This window comes from Salvelinus fontinalis, chromosome 40, assembly GCF_029448725.1.
Source record: "Salvelinus fontinalis isolate EN_2023a chromosome 40, ASM2944872v1, whole genome shotgun sequence".
Taxonomy (NCBI): Eukaryota; Metazoa; Chordata; class Actinopteri; order Salmoniformes; family Salmonidae; genus Salvelinus; species Salvelinus fontinalis.
Genome location: NC_074704.1, coordinates 13,613,274 through 13,633,872, shown reverse-complemented (window position 1 = coordinate 13,633,872; position 20,599 = coordinate 13,613,274). Strand labels below are relative to the sequence as shown.

General features: G+C 43.7%; 1 protein-coding gene across 1 annotated transcript; it reads right to left on the bottom strand.

Annotated features, from left to right (window-relative positions):
• Nucleotides 1-4,073: 4,073 nt before the first annotated feature.
• On the bottom strand, nt 4,074-17,918 carry LOC129839278 (gastrula zinc finger protein XlCGF17.1-like). Its single transcript, XM_055906587.1, has 3 exons — nt 17,879-17,918; nt 4,758-5,155; nt 4,074-4,675 (listed from the first exon to the last, which is right to left on the bottom strand). The coding sequence occupies exons 1-3, from the start codon at nt 17,916-17,918 to the stop codon at nt 4,280-4,282; spliced, it is 834 nt and encodes a 277-aa protein (XP_055762562.1). The 3' UTR covers nt 4,074-4,279.
• Between the last annotated feature and the right edge of the window lie 2,681 nt (nt 17,919-20,599).

The following is a 20,599-nucleotide window of genomic DNA, read 5'->3' as shown; positions in this document are numbered from 1 at the left end:
GTATATACTGTATTCTATCCTATTCTACTGTATCTTAGTCTATCTATTACTCATCTCATATGTATATACTGTATTCTTTTCATAAAAAAATACTAAGAGGGACCAAGACTCTGTTGATTGGTCAGTTTTTGGGTTCATTTGTTGAAATCAAATCATGCTTTATTTATACAGCACATTTCAGACATGGATGCACCACAATGGCTTCACAGGAAAAAACAAATAAAAAATGAAATATTTAGTACACAACAAACAGAAGACTAACAACTGAAAGACTAATGAGCACCCTAAGGAAATGCCATTGATTAAAATATTAATTGGATGCAATATCCATCCCAAAATTCAAGCTTGTTTGGGGGTGTCAACTGAAAATTGACTAGTAACAACAACTGGGACCTAAAAGACACCCACCATGAGACCCACTAAATCTGCCCAAGAAGAGGAAAACAAAAGAAAAACTAACACCAAACTTAGACAGGAAGTAAACCAAAAAGGTAGAGCAACTAAAAGGTGTTGACTCTCCACATCTATCAAGACAACTGGAGCACTGGGCCAGACACTCTTGAATAGAACCTGGACCAGCTCAGGTGAAACACCTTCCCACTAACGAGTCTATGTACAGGGCTCCGGGCAGCCGAGCGGAAATGGAGGAAAACTCGCCTCCCTGCGGACCTGGCATCCTTTCACTCCCTCCTCTCTACATTTTCCTCTTCTGTCTCTGCTGCTAAAGCCACTTTCTACCACTCTAAATTCCAAGCATCTGCCTCTAACCCTAGGAAGCTCTTTGCCACCTTCTCCTCCCTCCTGAATCCCCCCCCCCCCCCCCCCCCCTCCTCCCTCTCTGCAGATGACTTTGTCAACCATTTTGAAAAGAAGGTCGACGACATCCGATCCTCGTTTGCTAAGTCAAACGACACCGCTGGTTCTGCTCACACTGCCCTACCTTGTGCTCTGACCTCTTTCTCCCCTCTCTCTCCAGATGAAATCTCGCGTCTTGTGACGGCCGGCCGCCCAACAACCTGCCCGCTTGACCCTATCCCCTCCTCCCTTCTCCAGACCATTTCCGGAGACCTTCTCCCTTACCTCACCTCGCTCATCAACTCATCCTTGACCACTGGCTACGTCCCTTCCGTCTTCAAGAGAGCGAGAGTTGCACCCCTTCTGAAAAAACCTACACTCGATCCCTCCGATGTCAACAACTACCGACCAGTATCCCTTCTTTCTTTTCTCTCCAAAACTCTTGAACGTGCCGTCCTTGGCCAGCTCTCCTGCTATCTCTCTCAGAATGACCTTCTTGATCCAAATCAGTCAGGTTTCAAGACTAGTCATTCAACTGAGACTGCTCTTCTCTGTATCACGGAGGCGCTCGCACTGCTAAAGCTAACTCTCTCTCCTCTGCTCTCATCCTTCTAGACCTATCGGCTGCCTTCGATACTGTGAACCATCAGATCCTCCTCTCCACCCTCTCCGAGTTGGGCATCTCCGGCGCGGCCCACGCTTGGATTGCGTCCTACCTGACAGGTCGCTCCTACCAGGTGGCGTGGCGAGAATCTGTCTCCTCACCACGTCCTCTCACCACTGGTGTCCCCCAGGGCTCTGTTCTAGGCCCTCTCCTATTCTCGCTATACACCAAGTCACTTGGCTCTGTCATAACCTCACATGGTCTCTCCTATCATTGCTATGCAGACGACACACAATTAATCTTCTCCTTTCCCCCTTCTGATGACCAGGTGGCGAATCGCATCTCTGCATGTCTGGCAGACATATCAGTGTGGATGACGGATCACCACCTCAAGTTGAACCTCGGCAAGACGGAGCTGCTCTTCCTCCCGGGGAAGGACTGCCCGTTCCATGATCTCGCCATCACGGTTGACAACTCCATTGTGTCCTCCTCCCAGAGCGCTAAGAACCTTGGCGTGATCCTGGACAACACCCTGTTGTTCTCAACTAACATCAAGGCGGTGGCCCGTTCCTGTAGGTTCATGCTCTACAACATCCGCAGAATACGACCCTGCCTCACACAGGAAGCGGCGCAGGTCCTAATCCAGGCACTTGTCATCTCCCGTCTGGATTACTGCAACTCGCTGTTGGCTGGGCTCCCTGCCTGTGCCATTAAACCCCTACAACTCATCCAGAACGCCGCAGCCCGTCTGGTGTTCAACCTTCCCAAGTTCTCTCACGTCACCCCGCTCCTCTGCTCTCTCCACTGGCTTCCAGTTGAAGCTCGCATTCGCTACAAGACCATGGTGCTTGCCTACGGAACTGTGAGGGGAACGGCACCTCAGTACCTTCAGGCTCTGATCAGGCCCTACACCCAAACAAGGGCACTGCGTTCATCCACCTCTGGCCTGCTCGCCTCCCTACCACTGAGGAAGTACAGTTCCGGCTCAGCCCAGTCAAAACTGTTCGCTGCTCTGGCACCCCAATGGTGGAACAAACTCCCTCACGACGCCAGGACAGCGGAGTCAATCACCACCTTCCGGAGACACCTGAAACCCCACCTCTTTAAGGAATACCTAGAATAGGATAAAGCAATCCTTCTGACCCCCCCCCCCCCTTAAAAGATTTAGATGCACTATTGTAAAGTGGCTGTTCCACTGGATGTCATAAGGGGAATGCACCAATTTGTAAGTCGCTCTGGATAAGAGCGTCTGCTAAATGACTTAAATGTAAAATGTAAATGTAACGAGATGGACAAGCCAGCACAGGTGTAACACATACTGACTAACGAGGTGACACCAATCAGTGCATCCTACGCGCTAACGAGCTATATGTGCTAAAGAACAACCTCAAAACATAAATGGAAAAACCAGACTAACACCTTAAGAGAATGCTCACCACCAACAGAAAACAACTTCCATTTCACATTATAATCAACTACAATGCTTCACCTTCTACAATATAAACATGGTGTCTGTCTAACAACAATTAAAAACAAGATTTATTTTTCCCACAAAGAAACATAAAACTCACTAGCTTCTAGAACTCTCGTCCCCTTGAAAGGAGCCCAAACAAAACTCATCTCCAATACGGAAAAACGTGCAGTCAAAATTAATTGTGATCCATGGCAACGCACTGGCTAAATGCAAAACACAAAGCATTCTGACTGCCCACCCTTGAGACAATCAGCAACCAAGTTGTCCTTACCACAGACATGTCTGATTTCAAGAGGAAACTCCTGCAATATCCATAGTAACTTTCCACCTAACTGCAGAGCTTCTCTCCCTTATCAGGGTTCACTCGAAAGGCATGTTGTTGGATCGGGGCCCAGTCCCCAATGTCATGCATTTGGTTTGGCACATGTGAGAATTAACCATAAAATTCTAAAAGCAGGGTAACAATGTCAATATAATTGTACCCCAAAAATTGTCAGTTGCTTGCATGAATAAATATCACTACTAAATGTTACATGAAATGTAAATATGAAATATTTGATTGCATAGTTGCTAGGTGGGATAGCCCAATGTCAAAACACAGTTTTAACATGTCCAAGTCAATAACCAATATGCAGAAACAGTTTGGGATAAATTGAAAATCTAACATGTGGTATATACACAAACATCTGCTACAATAATTGTATTTTTTAAAACAAGCTCCTTATAAACTGCACAAGCACCAGAAACGCTGTTTTGACGAGTAGCAATAAATCACTGATATCGATTAGGGTGGAAATTAGGTTGTACATGCTGGTGAAACTAACACAACTAAACAAAACACATGGAAATGAGAGATGTCTTTAACCTCACTGGTTAGAGGACAACCTGCAGAAGACAGTCAGCTACATTTTGGAGTGACGCATTTAAATGTAGGGGTCGCTAAACAAAGGAACACAAAACTTATTTGTCATTACTCATCGATATCATGTTGAAATCAATTGTGCGACAGGAGAGAGATGAGGTTGCACGTCCTGTTTAAACTAACAGCTCAACAACCACACGGAATTAGGGAATTATGTGTACATCACCGGTTAGAGGACAACTTGTAGAAAACAGCTAGTTACATTTAAGTGTTGCATTTTGATTCAAGTGGGTCACCAACGTGATAAGTGTAACACAACTCTTTTTTTGTTTGCCACCTTTTGCTTAATCACATAAATAATACTCTTTCAAATCAGAGCCTGGATTTCCTCCTGAGGCTAATATCCATATCATGCTGAAATCAATAGAACAGGGGACAAACGTTTAGGCTTCTACATTGTGACATCATTAAAATACTCCTACTACAATGTGTTAAAACATTCTACATTGTGACATTATTTCATTGATGTCATGAAACAACTCCTTCATGTATGTATTTTCTGATGTTTGATCAGATAACTTTTATCAGAGTATCTCTTCCCACATTGAACACAGCTATAAGGTTTCTCTCCTGTGTGTCTCCACTGGTGTATAGTCAGATAGCTAGATGTAGTAAAACTCTTCCCACATTGATCACAGCTAAAAGATTTCTCTCCTGTGTGCAGTTTACGGTGGGATTTCAGGGAGCTTGACTGAGGTAAACTTTTCCCACATTGATCACAGCTATAAGATTTCTCTCCTGTGTGTGTTTTCTGGTGCATCTTCAAAGTATGTGACGTTGAAAAGCTTTTTCCACAATCTGAACAGTGGAATGGTTTCTCTCCTGTGTGTACTCGCTGGTGTCTAGTCAGATGGCTAGATGTAATAAAACGCTTCCCACACTGACCACAGCTATAAGATTTCTCTCCTGTGTGTGTTCTCTGGTGTACAGTCAGATCTCTAGATGTAATAAAAATATTTCACACATTGATTACAACTAAAAGATTTCTTTCCTGTGTGTTTTCTCTGGTGTACTGTCAGATTGCTAGACTTAATAAATCTCTTCCCACATTGATCACAGCTAAAAGGTTTCTCTCCTATGTGTAGTTTAAAGTGGGATTTCAGGGCGCTTGATTGAGTAAAACTCTTCCCACATTGATCACAGCTATAAGGTTTCTCTCCTGTGTGTACTCGCTGGTGTATTTTAAGGTATGATGAATATTTGCAACGTTTCCCACAGTCAGAGCAGCAATGAGATTTCTTCCCTGTGGGTCTCTGCTGGTGTTTCTTGAGGTGTTCTGATCTGGAGAGACTCTTCTCTGCCTCGTCAGCATCATGATGTTGTTGAGGCTCCCCAGAGGATCCACGATAGTCCCGTATCTCTCCCGTGTGAACAACAAAATCAGACGGTTAAAGGCCCACAACAGCAGAAATCCACTGTTTATTTGAGGTAAAAGGTGATGCCCAGAGCGTACGCATGCGGTTGTAAAACAATTGATGTCTGTTAAATTATTTTACAATTGTCTTAAGACAGTCAAGACCTAAGCAGTGTGCCAGACCAGACGACCTTTGGTCTCCAAAAACGGCCCCTTTCTGTGTTCTGTGCTAAAATTGCAGCACGAGGGCGATAGACACACAATTTGATTGCAGAAACCGCTAGTTATGGATGTAGAATATCTGCCTGGAACAAAAATGGTGAGCAAAGATTTTAGTTTTTCACAATGTATTCTGAATATTACAGTGCAAGATCAGGAGTGCTACTCAAGGAAACTCACATTAAGCTCTGTGTCGCTATTCACTAATTCACCACCGTGGGGGAAAACTCAGGGGAGTTCTCATAGGCTGACAGCAATAATATATATAATATAGCCTCCATTTATAGGTTTCTTGTGAGTGCATTTCACATTACTTTTGGATAATAACTGTAACGCTCGTTTGAATCTCCTGCTTAATATGTTGTGTTATTGTCGCAAAATCAACTGCTTTATACTTAAAAAACACTTCAACCACTAAAATGCTCTTTAGCTAGATTTGCCATCAGCCTGAAACTAAGGGTTTGTACATTAAGTGTTTAACAAATTGGCCCATAACTTCACCTAACAATAACAATAACATAGACCTACTGTAGGACCCATAACTTCACCTAACAATAACATAGACCTACTGTAGGAGCCATAACTTCACCTAACAACAACACAGACCTACTATAGGACCCATAACTTCACCTAACAACAACATAGACCTAGGACTATAAATAATTTAATATTTCAGGTGAAACATGGAATCTAAAATGTCTGTCATGACATTTCATAACCTGATCACCAGATAATTTTGTGAATAGTCCCACTAGGCTACTCTGTAATGTGTTGTCATTCTAAATGTCCTGAATAAAGGAAAATAGCTCTGTGCGTTGAACAATAGCCTATCCATCAAGGAACAGTTCTCTACACATTATGAGCTAAGTATCTCTGTGCGCAAACAGACTAACGAGACCTTACTGTAAATCAAGCAGACAATAATATTATAAACACCAATTTGTTAGGTATTTTTTGATCCAACGTGGAGCACGGCATAACTGTCTTTACCAGAGTAATGAATGAAGAAGCACTTTGGTTGTTTTTGCATGTCGTGATGTTTGTCATTTGACTGTCATTCAGAAAATTATTTCCTGGATCAGCTGATGCTAGTTGAACACGTGACTAACAAAACAGCTACAGTATTAAGAATTATGTGTAATTATTGAAAAACCACATTAATGACAGTATCCATTTGGGTGTTGTCAATAAAGTTAAGGGGACTTTCGGTTAGAAACATTGGATTTAGCAAACTCTGAAATGATTGAAAACTGTTTTCCCAGCGTAACATAAGGAGACACTAAATGTGACGTAGTAAGATAGCATTTCAGAGATCTGAATCCAAAAAACTGTCCCACTGCAAGATCCAGTATTTAAGTTGAAGTTCATCATATGACAAGCGTAACGTTATGACCATAACTACTGTTCCCTGAAGGAGGGAAACTAAGTACAACATACTATTAAATCCACGCCTTCCTGGAATCCCTGTCTTCCACAGGTGATGAGCGCGAGGCTTGGATTTATTCCTTCAATTTAATAACGCTCTTCACCGACCCAGGAAGGGGTGGGGCCAATCAAGTGTTGTACCCCGTTTCCCTCCTTCAGGAAACAGCAATTATAGTCAAAGTTACACTTCCTTTCAGTCGGTCAACTTCGGTACAACATACTATGGAGAAACAGATTCATTGCCCATGCCGACCCAAACGGATACTAAATGAAACGACCCATGGCAGATCACCCAGACCTTACCCCGCAAGATGCGTCAGTTTTGTAAATGTATTCATTCTTTCGTTTGAAACACTCCTGTCAATGTTGAGTAAGGACGCACACCTGATTACACATATAGAAGTAGGATTAGTCTACCTGGCCTGCGCACAAATGTAGGCCTATAAATGTGCCTATTTGGGGATGTCTGATAGTATTTCTCATTGTCTTAATGCACCACCACTAATGAGTTGTGGAGCTTCTAAAAAAAAAAAAAATATTCAGCTTCTCCAACTAATTTTTTCTTCACCTCAAACAGCAGGTAAACAAAGTCTTATTAGAATCCATTACGAATGACAATAGTTGCTCAAAGTATTTGAAAATTATTTCCAGCTCTCGCCCTTTCGATAACCACTCAGCATTAAAGGGAAAAATGTAATGCTCTGATCCAGTGGAAATGTTATAAAATACCTGATTACTTCTTATCCTTTGCACAAATAGACGACAGATGTGTCTGTCCAGAACTCACTGGCGCGGGAAACTGAGGGCCCAGAATATTTTATACAATGTTGCAAGTTTCAGAGGACCCAGTTGATAGTTGATAGAATGTTTCAAGTTCGTTGTTGACAGGCCATGTGCAGCCAATGTGATTTCTAGGATATTTATTTTTATCAGGATTTTTTCTACCTGCAGAATGCAATGTTTTTGGCTTTATGTAGGCAATGGCTTTAAGGCTTTATGTGGCTTTATGTAGGCAATTTTTTTTTACATAGTTGGCAATGGCAATAAAAGTTACTCTTAGATTTGTATCATTTTAATTTTGATTTAGATAGAATGTAGATTAATCACAGACAATAATTTTGAGATACTATTATAAATTAAATGAAACTGTTCCACGAAAATGCGCGTATGAAAATCATAACTGGCGCCAGATTGGTAGAAATGGTCAGATAAATTGGCACTCCAACTGGAAAAGGTTGCCGACTGCTGGTGTAGTCTACTACTGAACATTTCAGGAGCAGAACGGCAGAATTTACGAAGTCCAGCAGCAGAGGGGGGAGTGGGGCTCCCTCTGGTCGGGTTATGTTGACGACCGGCTCCCCCTGGTCAGGTTGTGTTGACGACCGGCTCCCTCTGGTCAGGTTATGTTGAAGACCGGCACCCTCTGGTCAGGTTATGTTCACGACCGGCACCCTCTGGTCAGGTTATGTTGACGACCGGCTCCCTCTGGTCAGGTTATGTTGACGACCGGCTCCCTCTGGTCAGGTTATGTTGACGACCGACTCCCTCTGGTCAGGTTATGTTGATGACCGGCTCCCTCTAGTCAGGTTATATTGATGACTGGTTCCCTTAAGTCATTTGTGTGTCTTAATTATTTAATCAAACAGCGTGCTTAAAGCATCAGACAAGTTCAGTACATATAGATTTTATAAAAACACATGGGGCGATTGGTAGAAAGAACAGATGACTCTTGGTTGACCAAGATGTATTTTAGTTGGGGACAGCACTAGAACATGATTTTGGGGCTCCCGAGTGGCGCAGCGGACACTGCATCTCGGTGCTTGAGGCGTCACTACAGACACCCTGGTTCAAATCCGGGTTGTATCACAACCAGCCGTGATTGGGAGTCCCATAGGGCGTCGCAAAATTGGCACAGCGTCGTCCAGGGTAGGCAGTCATTGTAAATAAGAATTTGTTGTTAACTGACTTGCCTAGTTAAATAAAGGTCCCATTTAAATAAAATAAAAAAATAGTGTTTCATGACAAACCATTTTCTATAAATCTGTCAAGGCACCAACTTTGAGAAGGGTTTAAAACAAAAGTTTCAAACCAATTCATGAATGTAATTGAATCTACACTGCTCAAAAAAATAAAGGGAACATTTAAACAACACAATGTAACTCCAAGTCAATCACACTTCTGTGAAATCAAACTGTCCACTTAGGAAGCAACACTGATTGACAATACATGTCACATGCTGTTGTGCAAATGGAATAGACAAAAGGTGGAAATTATAGGCAATTTGCAAGACACCCCCCAAAACAGGAGTGATTCTGCAGGTGGTGACCACAGACCACTTCTCAGTTCCTATGCTTCCTGGCTGATGTTTTGGTCACTTTTGAATGCTGGCGGTGCTCTCACTCTAGTGGTAGCATGAGACAGAGTCTACAACCCACACAAGTGGCTCAGGTAGTGCAGTTCATCCAGGATGGCACATCAATGCGAACTGTGGCAAAAAGGTTTGCTGTGTCTGTCAGCGTAGTGTCCAGAGCATGCAGGCGCTACTAGGAGACAGGCCAGTACATCAGGAGACGTGGAGGAGGCCGTAGGAGGGCAACAACCCAGCAGCAGGACCGCTACCTCCGCCTTTGTGCAAGGAGGTGCACTACCAGAGCCCTGCAAAATGACCTCCAGCAGGCCACAAATGTGCATTCAAAAGTGACCAAAACATCAGCCAGGAAGCATAGGAACTGAGAAGTGGTCTGTGGTCACCACCTGCAGAATCACTCCTGTTTTGGGGGGTGTCTTGCTAATTGCCTATAATTTCCACCTTTTGTCTATTCCATTTGCACAACAGCATGTGAAATGTATTGTCAGTCAGTGTTGCTTCCTAAGTGGACAGTTTGATTTCACAGAAGTGTGATTGACTTGGAGTTACATTGTGTTACACCACCTTCCGGAGACACCTGAAACCCCACCTCTTCAAGGAATACCTAGGATAAAGCAATCCTTCTGCCCCCCCCCCCCCCCCCCCCCCCCCCCTTAAAAGATCTAGATGCACTATTGTAAAGTGGCTGTTCCACTGGATGTCATAAGGTGAATGCACCAATTTGTAAGTCGCTCTGGATAAGAGCGTCTGCTAAATGACTTAAATGTAAATGTAATGTAAATGTAAATGTAATGTGTTGTTTAAGTGTTCCCTTTATTTTTTTGAGCAGTGTAGGTATGTCTTGCCTTTAATGTAAGGGCATGAAAAAAAATTGGCTGAATATTATACAATGACTTATCAACAGCTCTAATAATTTGCCCCGCACAGGAAATCTATACTGGCAATTCTAGAATATACTATATAGCCTAGAAACCTGGTTAACCTATCATTATGACATCATGAATGAATTCTAGAATATACTATATAGCCGAGAAACCTGGCTAAACTATCATTATGACATCATGGATGAATTCTAGAATGTACTATATAGCCTAGAAACCTGGTTAAACTATCATTATGACATCATGGATGGCCAGTCCTTGTATTCATAGTGTAGTGATTTCAGGGGGTAGCCCTGAGCTGAACTCAAACCTGGGTCCAGCGACTGTCAAGCCAACACCTTATAACTGTTACGCCAAGATGTCTGAACTTCTTGATGGGGTAGCTAGGTATTGGGTTACGGTTGCTACAATATCGTTCTCTATGATTTTGAGAGTGGTTACACTTCTCCTTCCCCCATCCCTAACCTGTTTACCAAACCAAGCCTGTGGGCAGCCATTTTGTTGCTGTTTAAAAAAAACACACAACCCAGCAGGTGTATTCATTTACAATGACTGGTCTTGCTTGGTCACTAGATGTATTCATTTACAATAACTGGTCTAGCTTGGTCACTAGATGTATTCATTTACAATGACTGGTCTAGCTTGGTAACTAGATGTATTAATTTACAATAACTGGCCTAGATTGGTCACTAGATGTATTCATCTACAATAACTGGTCTAGCTTGGTCACTAGATGTATTCATCTACAATAACTGGTCTAGCTTGGTCACTAGATATATTCATCTACAATAACTGGTCTAGCTTGGTCACTAGATGTATTCATTTACAATAACTGGTCTAGCTTGGTCACTAGATGTATTCATTTACAATAACTGGTCTAGCTTGATGATTAGATGTATTCATTTACAATAGCTGGTCTATCTTGGTCACTGGATGTATTCATTTACAATAACTGGTCTAGCTTGGTCACTGGATGTATTCATCTACAATAACTGGTCTAGCTTGGTCACTATATGTATTCATTTACAATAACTGGTCTAGCTTGGTCACTAGATGTATTCATTTACAATAACTGGTCTAGCTTGGTCACTAGATGTATTCATTTACAATAACTGGTCTAGCTTGGTCACTAGATGTATTAATTTACAATAACTGGTCTAGCTTGGTCACTATATGTATTCATTTACAATAACTGGTCTAGCTTGGTCACTGGATGTATTCATTTACAATAACTGGTCTAGCTTGGTCACTGGATGTATTCATTTACAATAACTGGTCTAGCTTGGTCACTGGATGTATTCATCTACAATAACTGGTCTAGCTTGGTCACTAGATGTATTCATCTACAATAACTGGTCTACCTTGGTCACTAGATGTATTCATTTACAATAACTGGTCTAGCTTGGTCACTAGATGTATTCATCTACAATAACTTGTCTAGCTTGGTCACTAGATGTATTCATCTACAATAACTGGTCTAGCTTGGTCACTAGATGTATTCATTTACAATAACTGGTCTAGCTTGGTCACTAGATGTATTCATTTACAATAACTGGTCTAGCTTGGTCACTAGATGTATTCATTTACAATAACTGGTCTAGCTTGGTCACTAGATGTATTCATTTACAATAACTGGTCTAGCTTGGTCACTAGATGTATTCATTTACAATAACTGGTCTAGCTTGGTCACTAGATGTATTCATTTACAATAACTTTGCTCATCAGACAGATATGTCCGCTACCTTTTTGGTATCATTACGTTGAACCGTTACATTTCTCAGCTCATCAATCCCTGGGGCATCGATTGACCTCAGTCTGTTTTCTTATTATTGGGGCCTTGCTTATCAACAATACTCATAAATCATTTCATAAACACACTCAGTGCCCTTTCAGGATCATCCTCAATACACATTTCCAGCCATCGCACATTCTGAACCTCATCCACATTTGAGTCCTGACTGAACCTCTTGTAGGGCCTTGGGTAGGTTACTTTAGGATCAGTCTTTGGTAAATGAGTCCTGACTGAACCTCTTGTAGGGCCTTGGGTAGATTACTTTAGGGTCAGCCTTTGGTATATGAGTCCTGACTGAACCTCTTGTAGGGCCTTGGGTCAGTTACTTTAGGATCAGTTTTTGGTAAATGAGTCCTGACTGAACCTCTTGTAGGGCCTTGGGTAGATTACTTTAGGATCAGCCTTTGGTATATGAGTCCTGACTGAACCTCTTGTAGGACCTTGGGTAGATTACTTTAGGATCAGTCTTTGGTAAATGAGTCCTGACTGAACCTCTTGTAGGGCCTTTGGTAGGTTACTTTAGGATCCGTCTTTGGTAAATCAGTCCTGACTGAACCTCTTGTAGGACCTTGGGTAGGTTACTTTAGGATCAGTCTTTGGTAAATGAGTCCTGACTGAACCTCTTGTAGGGCCTTGGGTAGATTACTTTAGGATCAGCCTTTGGTATTCGAGTCGTGACTGAACCTCTTGTAGGGCCTTGGGTCAGTTACTTTAGGATCAGTCTTTGGTAAATGAGTCCTGACTGAACCTCTTGTAGGGCCTTGTGTAGATTACTTTAGGATCAGTCTTTGGTATACGAGTCCTGACTGAACCTCTTGTAGGGCCTTGGGTAGATTACTTTAGGATCAGTCTTTGGTATACGAGTCCTGACTGAACCTCTTGTAGGGCCTTGGGTAGATTACTTTAGGATCAGTCTTTGGTATACCAGTCCTGGCTGAACCTCTTGTAGGACCTTGGGTCAGTTACTTTAGGATCTTTGGTATTGGTGTTTCTCTCTTGAGTGTCACCAGGTTCTGATCACCACTGCTACAGCTTAAGAATAATGTTCAGCCATGTTGGTAAAAATATGATCAATACAGGTTGATGATGTGGTATCAGACTTAGTGAACATTCTGGTTGGTAGTGTCACCTTGGGTTTTGTTACAACTATTGGCCACAGAAAGAAGCTTTTTCCTCAGTGGACAGTTGGTGGTGGTAAACCAGTCAAAATTCAAATCACTCCAAAAATACATGTCCCTGTTTTCATCAGATACTTTATCCAACATTTGACAGATTCCATCAAGATGTTTCCCATCAGCACAAGTAGGTCTGTCGCAGCAGCCAACTAGTATATGTTTCATATGTGGTAAATGTACCTGGAACCTCTATTTCATTCAGCACTAAAGGTGCTACATGTAGAATGTCTCCCCCATGTGGAAGTTAGGTGAACTGCATCAACTAGTCTGCATTCCCCCATCACACTTCCCTGTAACATGGTGAACTGCAACAACTAGTCTGCATTCCAAACTCCCCCCATCACACTTCCCTGTAACATGGTGAACTGCAACAACTAGACTGCATTCCAAACTCCCCCCATCACACTTCCCTGCAACATGGTGAACTGCAACAACTAGACTGCATTCCAAACTCCCCCCATCACACTTCCCTGTAACATGGTGAACTGCATCAACTAGTCTGCATTCCCCCATCACACTTCCCTGTAACTTGATGAACTGCAACAACTAGTCTGCATTCCAACCCCCCCATCACACTTCCCTGTAACATGGTGGAGAGGTCAGTGGGGTAGGAAGTCTGAAGGATTCCAGATAGCACAGACCATGGTGGAGAGGTCAGTGGAGAACGAAGTCTGAAGGATCCCAGATAGCACAGACCAAGGTGAAGAGGTCAGTGGAGTTGGGATGTCTGAAGGATCCCGGTTAGCACAGACCATGGTGGAGAGGTCAGTGGAGTAGGAAGTCTGAAGGATCCCAGATAGCACAGACCTTGGTGGAGACTATTTTACTTTGTTTCATCCACCAACTTCAAACAGCCGTAAAAACTACTTTTTTATTGAAAATATATTTCAGTGATTTAGATGGTACAATGATTCCTACACTATTCAGTACTTGTTTTCTCACATAAACTGAAAATGATTGAAGAGTGTAGATTTCTACATTGGCTGCTTGTCCCAGTCGGCCATTGTTTGTTGAGAAGGAGATGACCACGGCTTTAGTGACATCGATGGCAGAGAGGGAGGGTTTTCCCATCTGGACAACAGAGAGGTAGGGTTTCCCATCTGGACAACAGAGAGGGAGGGTTTCCCATCTGGACAACAGAGAGGGAGGGTTTCCCATCTGGACAACAGAGAGGGAGGGTTTCCCATCTGGACAACAGAGAGGGAGGGTTTCCCATCTGGACAACAGAGAGGGAGGGTTTCCCATCTGGACAACAGAGAGGGAGGGTTTTCCATCTGGACAACAGAGAGGGAGGGTTTTCCATCTGGACAACAGAAAGAGATGACCACGGCTTTTAGTGACACCGATGGCAGAGAGGGAGGGTTTCCCATCTGGACAACAGAGAGGGAGGGTTTTCCATCTGGACAACAGAGAGGGAGGGTTTCCCATCTGGACAACAGAGAGGGAGGGTTTCCCATCTGGACAACAGAGAGGGAGGGTTTCCCATCTGGACAACAGAGAGGGAGGGTTTCCCATCTGGACAACTGAGAGGGAGAGTTTTTCCATCTGGACAACAGAAAGGGAGGGTTTCCCATCTGGACAACAGAAGGAGATGACCACCGCTTTTAGTGACACCGATGGCAGAGAGGGAGGGTTTCCCATCTGGACAACAGAGAGGGAGGTTTCCCATCTGGACAACAGAAGGAGATGACCACGGCTTTTAGTGACACCGATGGCAGAGAGGGAGGGTTTCCCATCTGGACAACAGAGAGGGAGGGTTTCCCATCTGGACAACAGAGAGGGAGGGTTTCCCATCTGGACAACAGAGAGGAAGGGTTTCCCATCTGGACAACAGAGAGGGAGGGTTTCCCATCTGGACAACAGAGAGGGAGGGTTTCCCATCTGGACAACAGAGAGGGAGGGTTTCCCATCTGGACAACAGAGAGGGAGGGTTTCCCATCTGGACAACAGAGAGGGAGGGTTTCCCATCTGGACAACAGAGAGGGAGGGTGTCCCATCTGGACGACAGAGAGGAAGGGTTTCCCATCTGGACAACAGAGAGGGAGGGTTTCCCATCTGGACAACAGAGAGGGAGGGTTTCCCATCTGGACAACAGTAGGAGATGACCACGGCTTTTAGTGACACCGATGGCAGAGAGGGAGGGGTTTCCATCTGGACAACAGAGAGGGAGGGTTTCCCACCTGGACAAGAGAACAGTCTGGCTTTTGCTGTCAAACAGAAAGAGATTTTGAGTATTGTGAAACACAATCATTCCACTATTAATGCAGATATTATGGACATTTTATTTAAAACATGTAATTAAATTATAATTGTAGCTCCTTTAATTTAGACCCAAAATGTGTTTGCTATAATGTGTGCCATTGCCCGGCTATTAAAAGGGACAAAGTGACTATTTGAGACTCAGCCTTTAATTTAAGTTTTATGGAATGTTAACTTTGATTGTCTCCAATGAAAATGACCTTTCAAACATGGAATGCTGTTCCCAACATTGATAGTTGGGAGTGTTGGGAGTGTTGAGTGTGTTGATATAACGGTAATAATGTAAAAATTCCACTTTTAACAACCATCAGAATTGGTTAGAAAAAGGTTATGCCCGAGTGGTACAGCGAAATACGGTACTAGATCACAGTGTTAGAGGCGTCACTATAGACCCGAGTGGTGTAGCGGTCTAAGGTACTAGATCACAGTGTTAGAGGCGTCACTATAGACCCGAGTGGTGCAGCAGTCTAAGGTACTGCATGGCAGTGCTAGAGGCGTCACTATAGACCCGGGTTCGATCCGGGCTGTACCACAACCTGCCGTGATCGGGAGTTCCATAGGGCGGCACACAATTGGCCAAGCGTCGCCCGGTGTTTCCTCCTACACATTGGTGCAGCTGGCTTCCGGGTTAAGCGGGCAAGTGTTAAGAAGCGCGGTTTGAAAGCACAGTCCCGTCATGTTTCAGAGGACGCATGACTTGACCTTCGCCTCCTGAGCCCTTTGGGGAGTTGCAGCGATGAGACAATATCGAAATTGGGGAGAAAAAACGGGGGTAAAATGATAAAAAATGTATAAAAAATGTGTATAAAAATGAAAACAAACAAAGGTTGCATCCCAACGTGGCAATAAACAGTAGACAAAGTGACCGTGTCACAATGAACTCACACGTTTTATCATTTTAGCCACCATTTGCAACACTTGATGTAATTAACTCAAACGTTTTACATTGGAACACTTGATGTAATTAAATCAAACGTTTTACATTGGAACACTTGATGTAATTAAATCAAACGTTTTACCATTGGAACACTTGATGTAATTAAATCAAACGTTTTACCATTGGAACACTTGATGTAATTAAATCAAACGTTTTACCATTGGAACACTTGATGTAATTAAGAGAATACAGGGGGTGCTGTTTCGCATTAGCATAATTGCCTCTACAGATTAAACTGCCTCTTATTCAATTATTGCTGTTACTATATGCATATAACCATATACCATTGGATAGAAAACAAGCTATGGTTTCTAAAACCGTTCCAATTGAGTCTCTGAGTCAAACACAGGTCATTTCACAGCACTTTCCCTGAGCCAGAAGAAGATTGCAAGATGTGTATGCTCGCTTCAACGCTCTGCCTATATATGGTCACGCCACCTATGACCCGAATCACACTTCCTTCTTCTTCCTCTGGGTGTCTGGAAGACGTCAGAGGAGAAATTTTTTGTTTATCTTGTACTGACGTGAAATAAGACCTATTTCTTTAGCGTGACCGACAACTTCCGGTTTCTGAAATGCGCGTTTTCAGAGGTGGCATTGTCTTTTGTTATGCTGACGTTACGGATGAAAACTATCTCCGTGTCGAAGTTTGTTTGATACATGTGACCATATCACCGTAATGTATGTTTTTTCAATATAGTTTAATCAGATTATTAGAATTTTTTCGGGAGTTTTGCCGTGTTCCGTTCTTTGAGTTTTTTAACTTTGGACATGGACCGTGCCAGTCGACCAGTACCCAGGCTAAATGAAGAGGGGAGGTTGCCATTGTGAATGGATTGAACGACTCATCAGGACTAAGGACACCTTGATCAACATTCTGATGAAAGACCAGCAATAGTAAGACCCAATTTACGATGTTATTTCATATATCTGTCGTGCATGTGAACTGGTCGGGCGCGTCCAGCCGGTTCTGGCTGGCCTGGTTATGCTAATTTAGCGATACATTTTGTTTTCGCTATAAAACATTTAAAAAATCTGAAATATTGTTTGGATTCACCAGATGTTGGGCTTTCAATGTCTGTACGCTGTGTATTTTTTCTGAAATGTTTTAAGACAAGTAATTAGTTATATAATGTTGGTCTCTGTAATTGTTCTAGCTGCATCAGCACTATATCAGATTGCAGCTGCAATGTAGAACTGTGATTTATACCTGAAAAATGCACATTTAAAAAAAAAAAACTATGCTATACCATAAATATGTTATCAGACTGTCATCTTATGAATTTGTTTGTTAGTTAGTGGCTATCAATATCTTAGTTTAGCCGAATTGGTGATAGCACCTGATGGAGTAAGAAACTGTTGGAGTAAGAAAATGGTGTCATTTTGCTAACGTGTTTAGCTAATAGATTTACATATTGTGTCTTCCCTGTAAAACATTTAAAAAATCTGAAATGGTGGTTTTATTCACAAGATCTGTGTCTTTCATTGGGTGTCTTGGACTTGTGATTTAATGATATTTAGATGCTACTATTTAATTGTGACGCTATGCTAGCGATGCTAATCAGTGTGGGGGGTGTGGGGGGTGCTCCCGGATCCGGGTTAGGTACTCTGTAGAGGTTAAATCAAACGTTTTACCATTGGAACGCTTGATGTAATTAAATCAAACGTTTTACCATTGGGACGCTTGATGTAGCCTGCATTCACATTCTCCATGGTTGTCTCCAGCATGCAAAACCGTTCACAGCTGGCGTTCCCTCATCGTGATTGGTTGTTCCCCTCCATTTGCAACAACGTCACTGAGCACCATCACTGTCTTTCCTTCATGGATCTCCTGCATGTTTACATATCTGGCATTACTCATCTCATATGTATATACTGTATTCTATCCTATTCTACTGTATCTTAGTCTATGTATTACTCATCTCATATGTATATACTGTATTCTATCGTATTCTACTGTATCTGTCTATGCCGCTCTGACATCGCTTGTCCATATATTTATATATATATGAGTCACTAGCTTACTGGTGCTCTTCCATGCCGTCCCTAGGAGGATTGCATCACTTGAGTGGGTTGAGTCACTGACGTGGTCTTCCTGTCTGGGTTGGCACCTTGTCTCAGGATGGTAAGTTGGTGGTTGAAGATATCCCTCTAGTGGTGTGGGGACTGTGCTTTGTTAAAGTGGGTGGGGTTATATCCTGCCTGTTTGGCCCTGTCTGGGGGTATCATCGGATGGGGCCACAGTGTCTACTGAACCCTCTTGTCTCAACCTCTAGTATTTATGCTGCAGTAGTTTGTGTCGTGGGGCTAGGGTCAGTCTGTTATATCTGGACAATTTATCCTGTCTTATCCGGTGTCCTATGTCAATTTAAGTATGCTCTCTCTAATTCTCTCTTTCTTTCTCTCTCTCGGAGAACCTGAACCCTAGGACCATGCCTCAAGACTACCTGGCATGATGACTCCTTGCTGTCCCCTGGCCGTGCTGCTGCTCCAGTTTCAACTGTTCTGCCTGCGGCTATGGAAACCTGACCTGTTCACCGGACGTGCTACCTGTCCCAGACCTGCTGTTTTCAACTCTCTAGAGATAGCAGGAGCATTCACTCCTGAGGTGCTGACCTGTTGCACCCTCGACAACTACTGTGATTATTATTATTTGACCATGCTGGTAATTTATGAACATCTTGGTCATGTTCTGTTATAATCTCCACCCGGCACAGACAGAAGAGGACTGGCCACCCCTCAGAGCCTGGTTCCTCTCTAGGTTTCTTCCTAGGTTTTGGACTTTCTAGGGAGTTTTTCCAAGCCACTGTGCTTCTACACCTGCATTGCTTGCTGTTTGGGGTTTTAGGCTGGGTTTCTGTACAGCACTTCGAGATATCAGATGATGTAAGAAGGGCTATATAAATACATTTGATTTGATATAAATACATTTGATTTGATATTTTTTTATTCCATTACTTAGATTTGTGTGTATTAGGTATTTGTTGTGAAATTGGTAGATATTACTGTACTGTTGGAGCTAGAAACACAAGCATTTAGTTAGATATTACTGTACTGTTGGAGCTAGAAACACAAGCATTTAGTTAGATATTACTGCACTATTAGAGCTAGGAACACAAGCATTTAGTTAGATATTACTGTATTGTTGGAGCTAGGAACACAAGCATTTAGTTAGATATTACTGCACTGTTGTAGCTAGAAACAAGCATTTAGTTAGGTATTACTGCACTGTTGGAGCTAAAAACACAAGCATTTAGTTAGGTATTACTGCACTGTTGGAGCTAGAAACACAAGCATTTAGTTAGGTATTACTGCACTGTTGGAGCTAGAAACACAAGCATTTAGTTAGAAATATCTGCACTATTGGAGCTAGAAACATAAGCATTTAGTTAGATATTACTACACTGTTGGAGCTAGGAACACAAGCATTTAGTTAGATATTACTGTACTGTTGGAGCTAGGAACACCAATATTTGGTTAGATATTACTGTACAGAGAGGTAGCTCAGGGCAGAGAGGTAGCTCAGGACAGAGAGGTAGCTCAGGACAGAGAGGTAGCTCAGGACAGAGAGGTAGCTCAGGACAGAGAGGTATCTCCGGACCAGAGAGGTAGCTCCGGACAGAGAGGTAGCTTAGGACAGAGGTACAACTCTGGACTAGTGGCAGCTCCGGACTGGAGGGCAGCTCCGGACTGGAGGGCAGCTCATGACTGGAGGGCAGCTCATGACTGGAGGGCAGCTCATGACTGGAGGGCAGCTCATGACTGAAGGGCAGCTCATGACTGGAGGGCAGCTCATGACTGGAGGGCAGCTCATGACTGTAGGGCAGCTCTGGCAGCTCCTGACTTGCTGGCAGCTCCTGACTGACGGGCGGCTCTGGCAGCTCCTGACTGACGGGCGGCTCTGGCAGCTCCTGACTGACGGGCGGCTCTGGCAGCTCCTGACTGACGGGCGGCTCTGGCAGCTACTGACTGACGGGCGGCTCTGGCAGCTCCTGACTGACGGGCGGCTCGGGACAGACGGACGGCTCTGATGGCTCGGGACAGACGGACGGCTCAGATGGCGCTAGGCAGACGGACGGCTCAGACGGCGCTGGGCAGACGGATGGCTCAGACGGCGCTGGGCAGACGGATGGCTCTGGCAGCTCCTGACTTGCTGGCGGCTCTGGCAGCTCCTGACTGGCTGGCGGCTCTGGCAGCTCCTGACTGGCTGGCGGCTCTGGCAGCTCCTGACTGGCTGGCGGCTCTGGCAGCTCCTGACTGGCTGGCGGCTCTGGCAGCTCCTGACTGGCTGGCGGCTCTGGCAGCTCCTGACTGGCTGGCGGCTCTGGCAGCTCCTGACTGGCTGGCGGCTCTGGCAGCTCCTGACTGGCTGGCGGCTCTGGCAGCTCCTGACT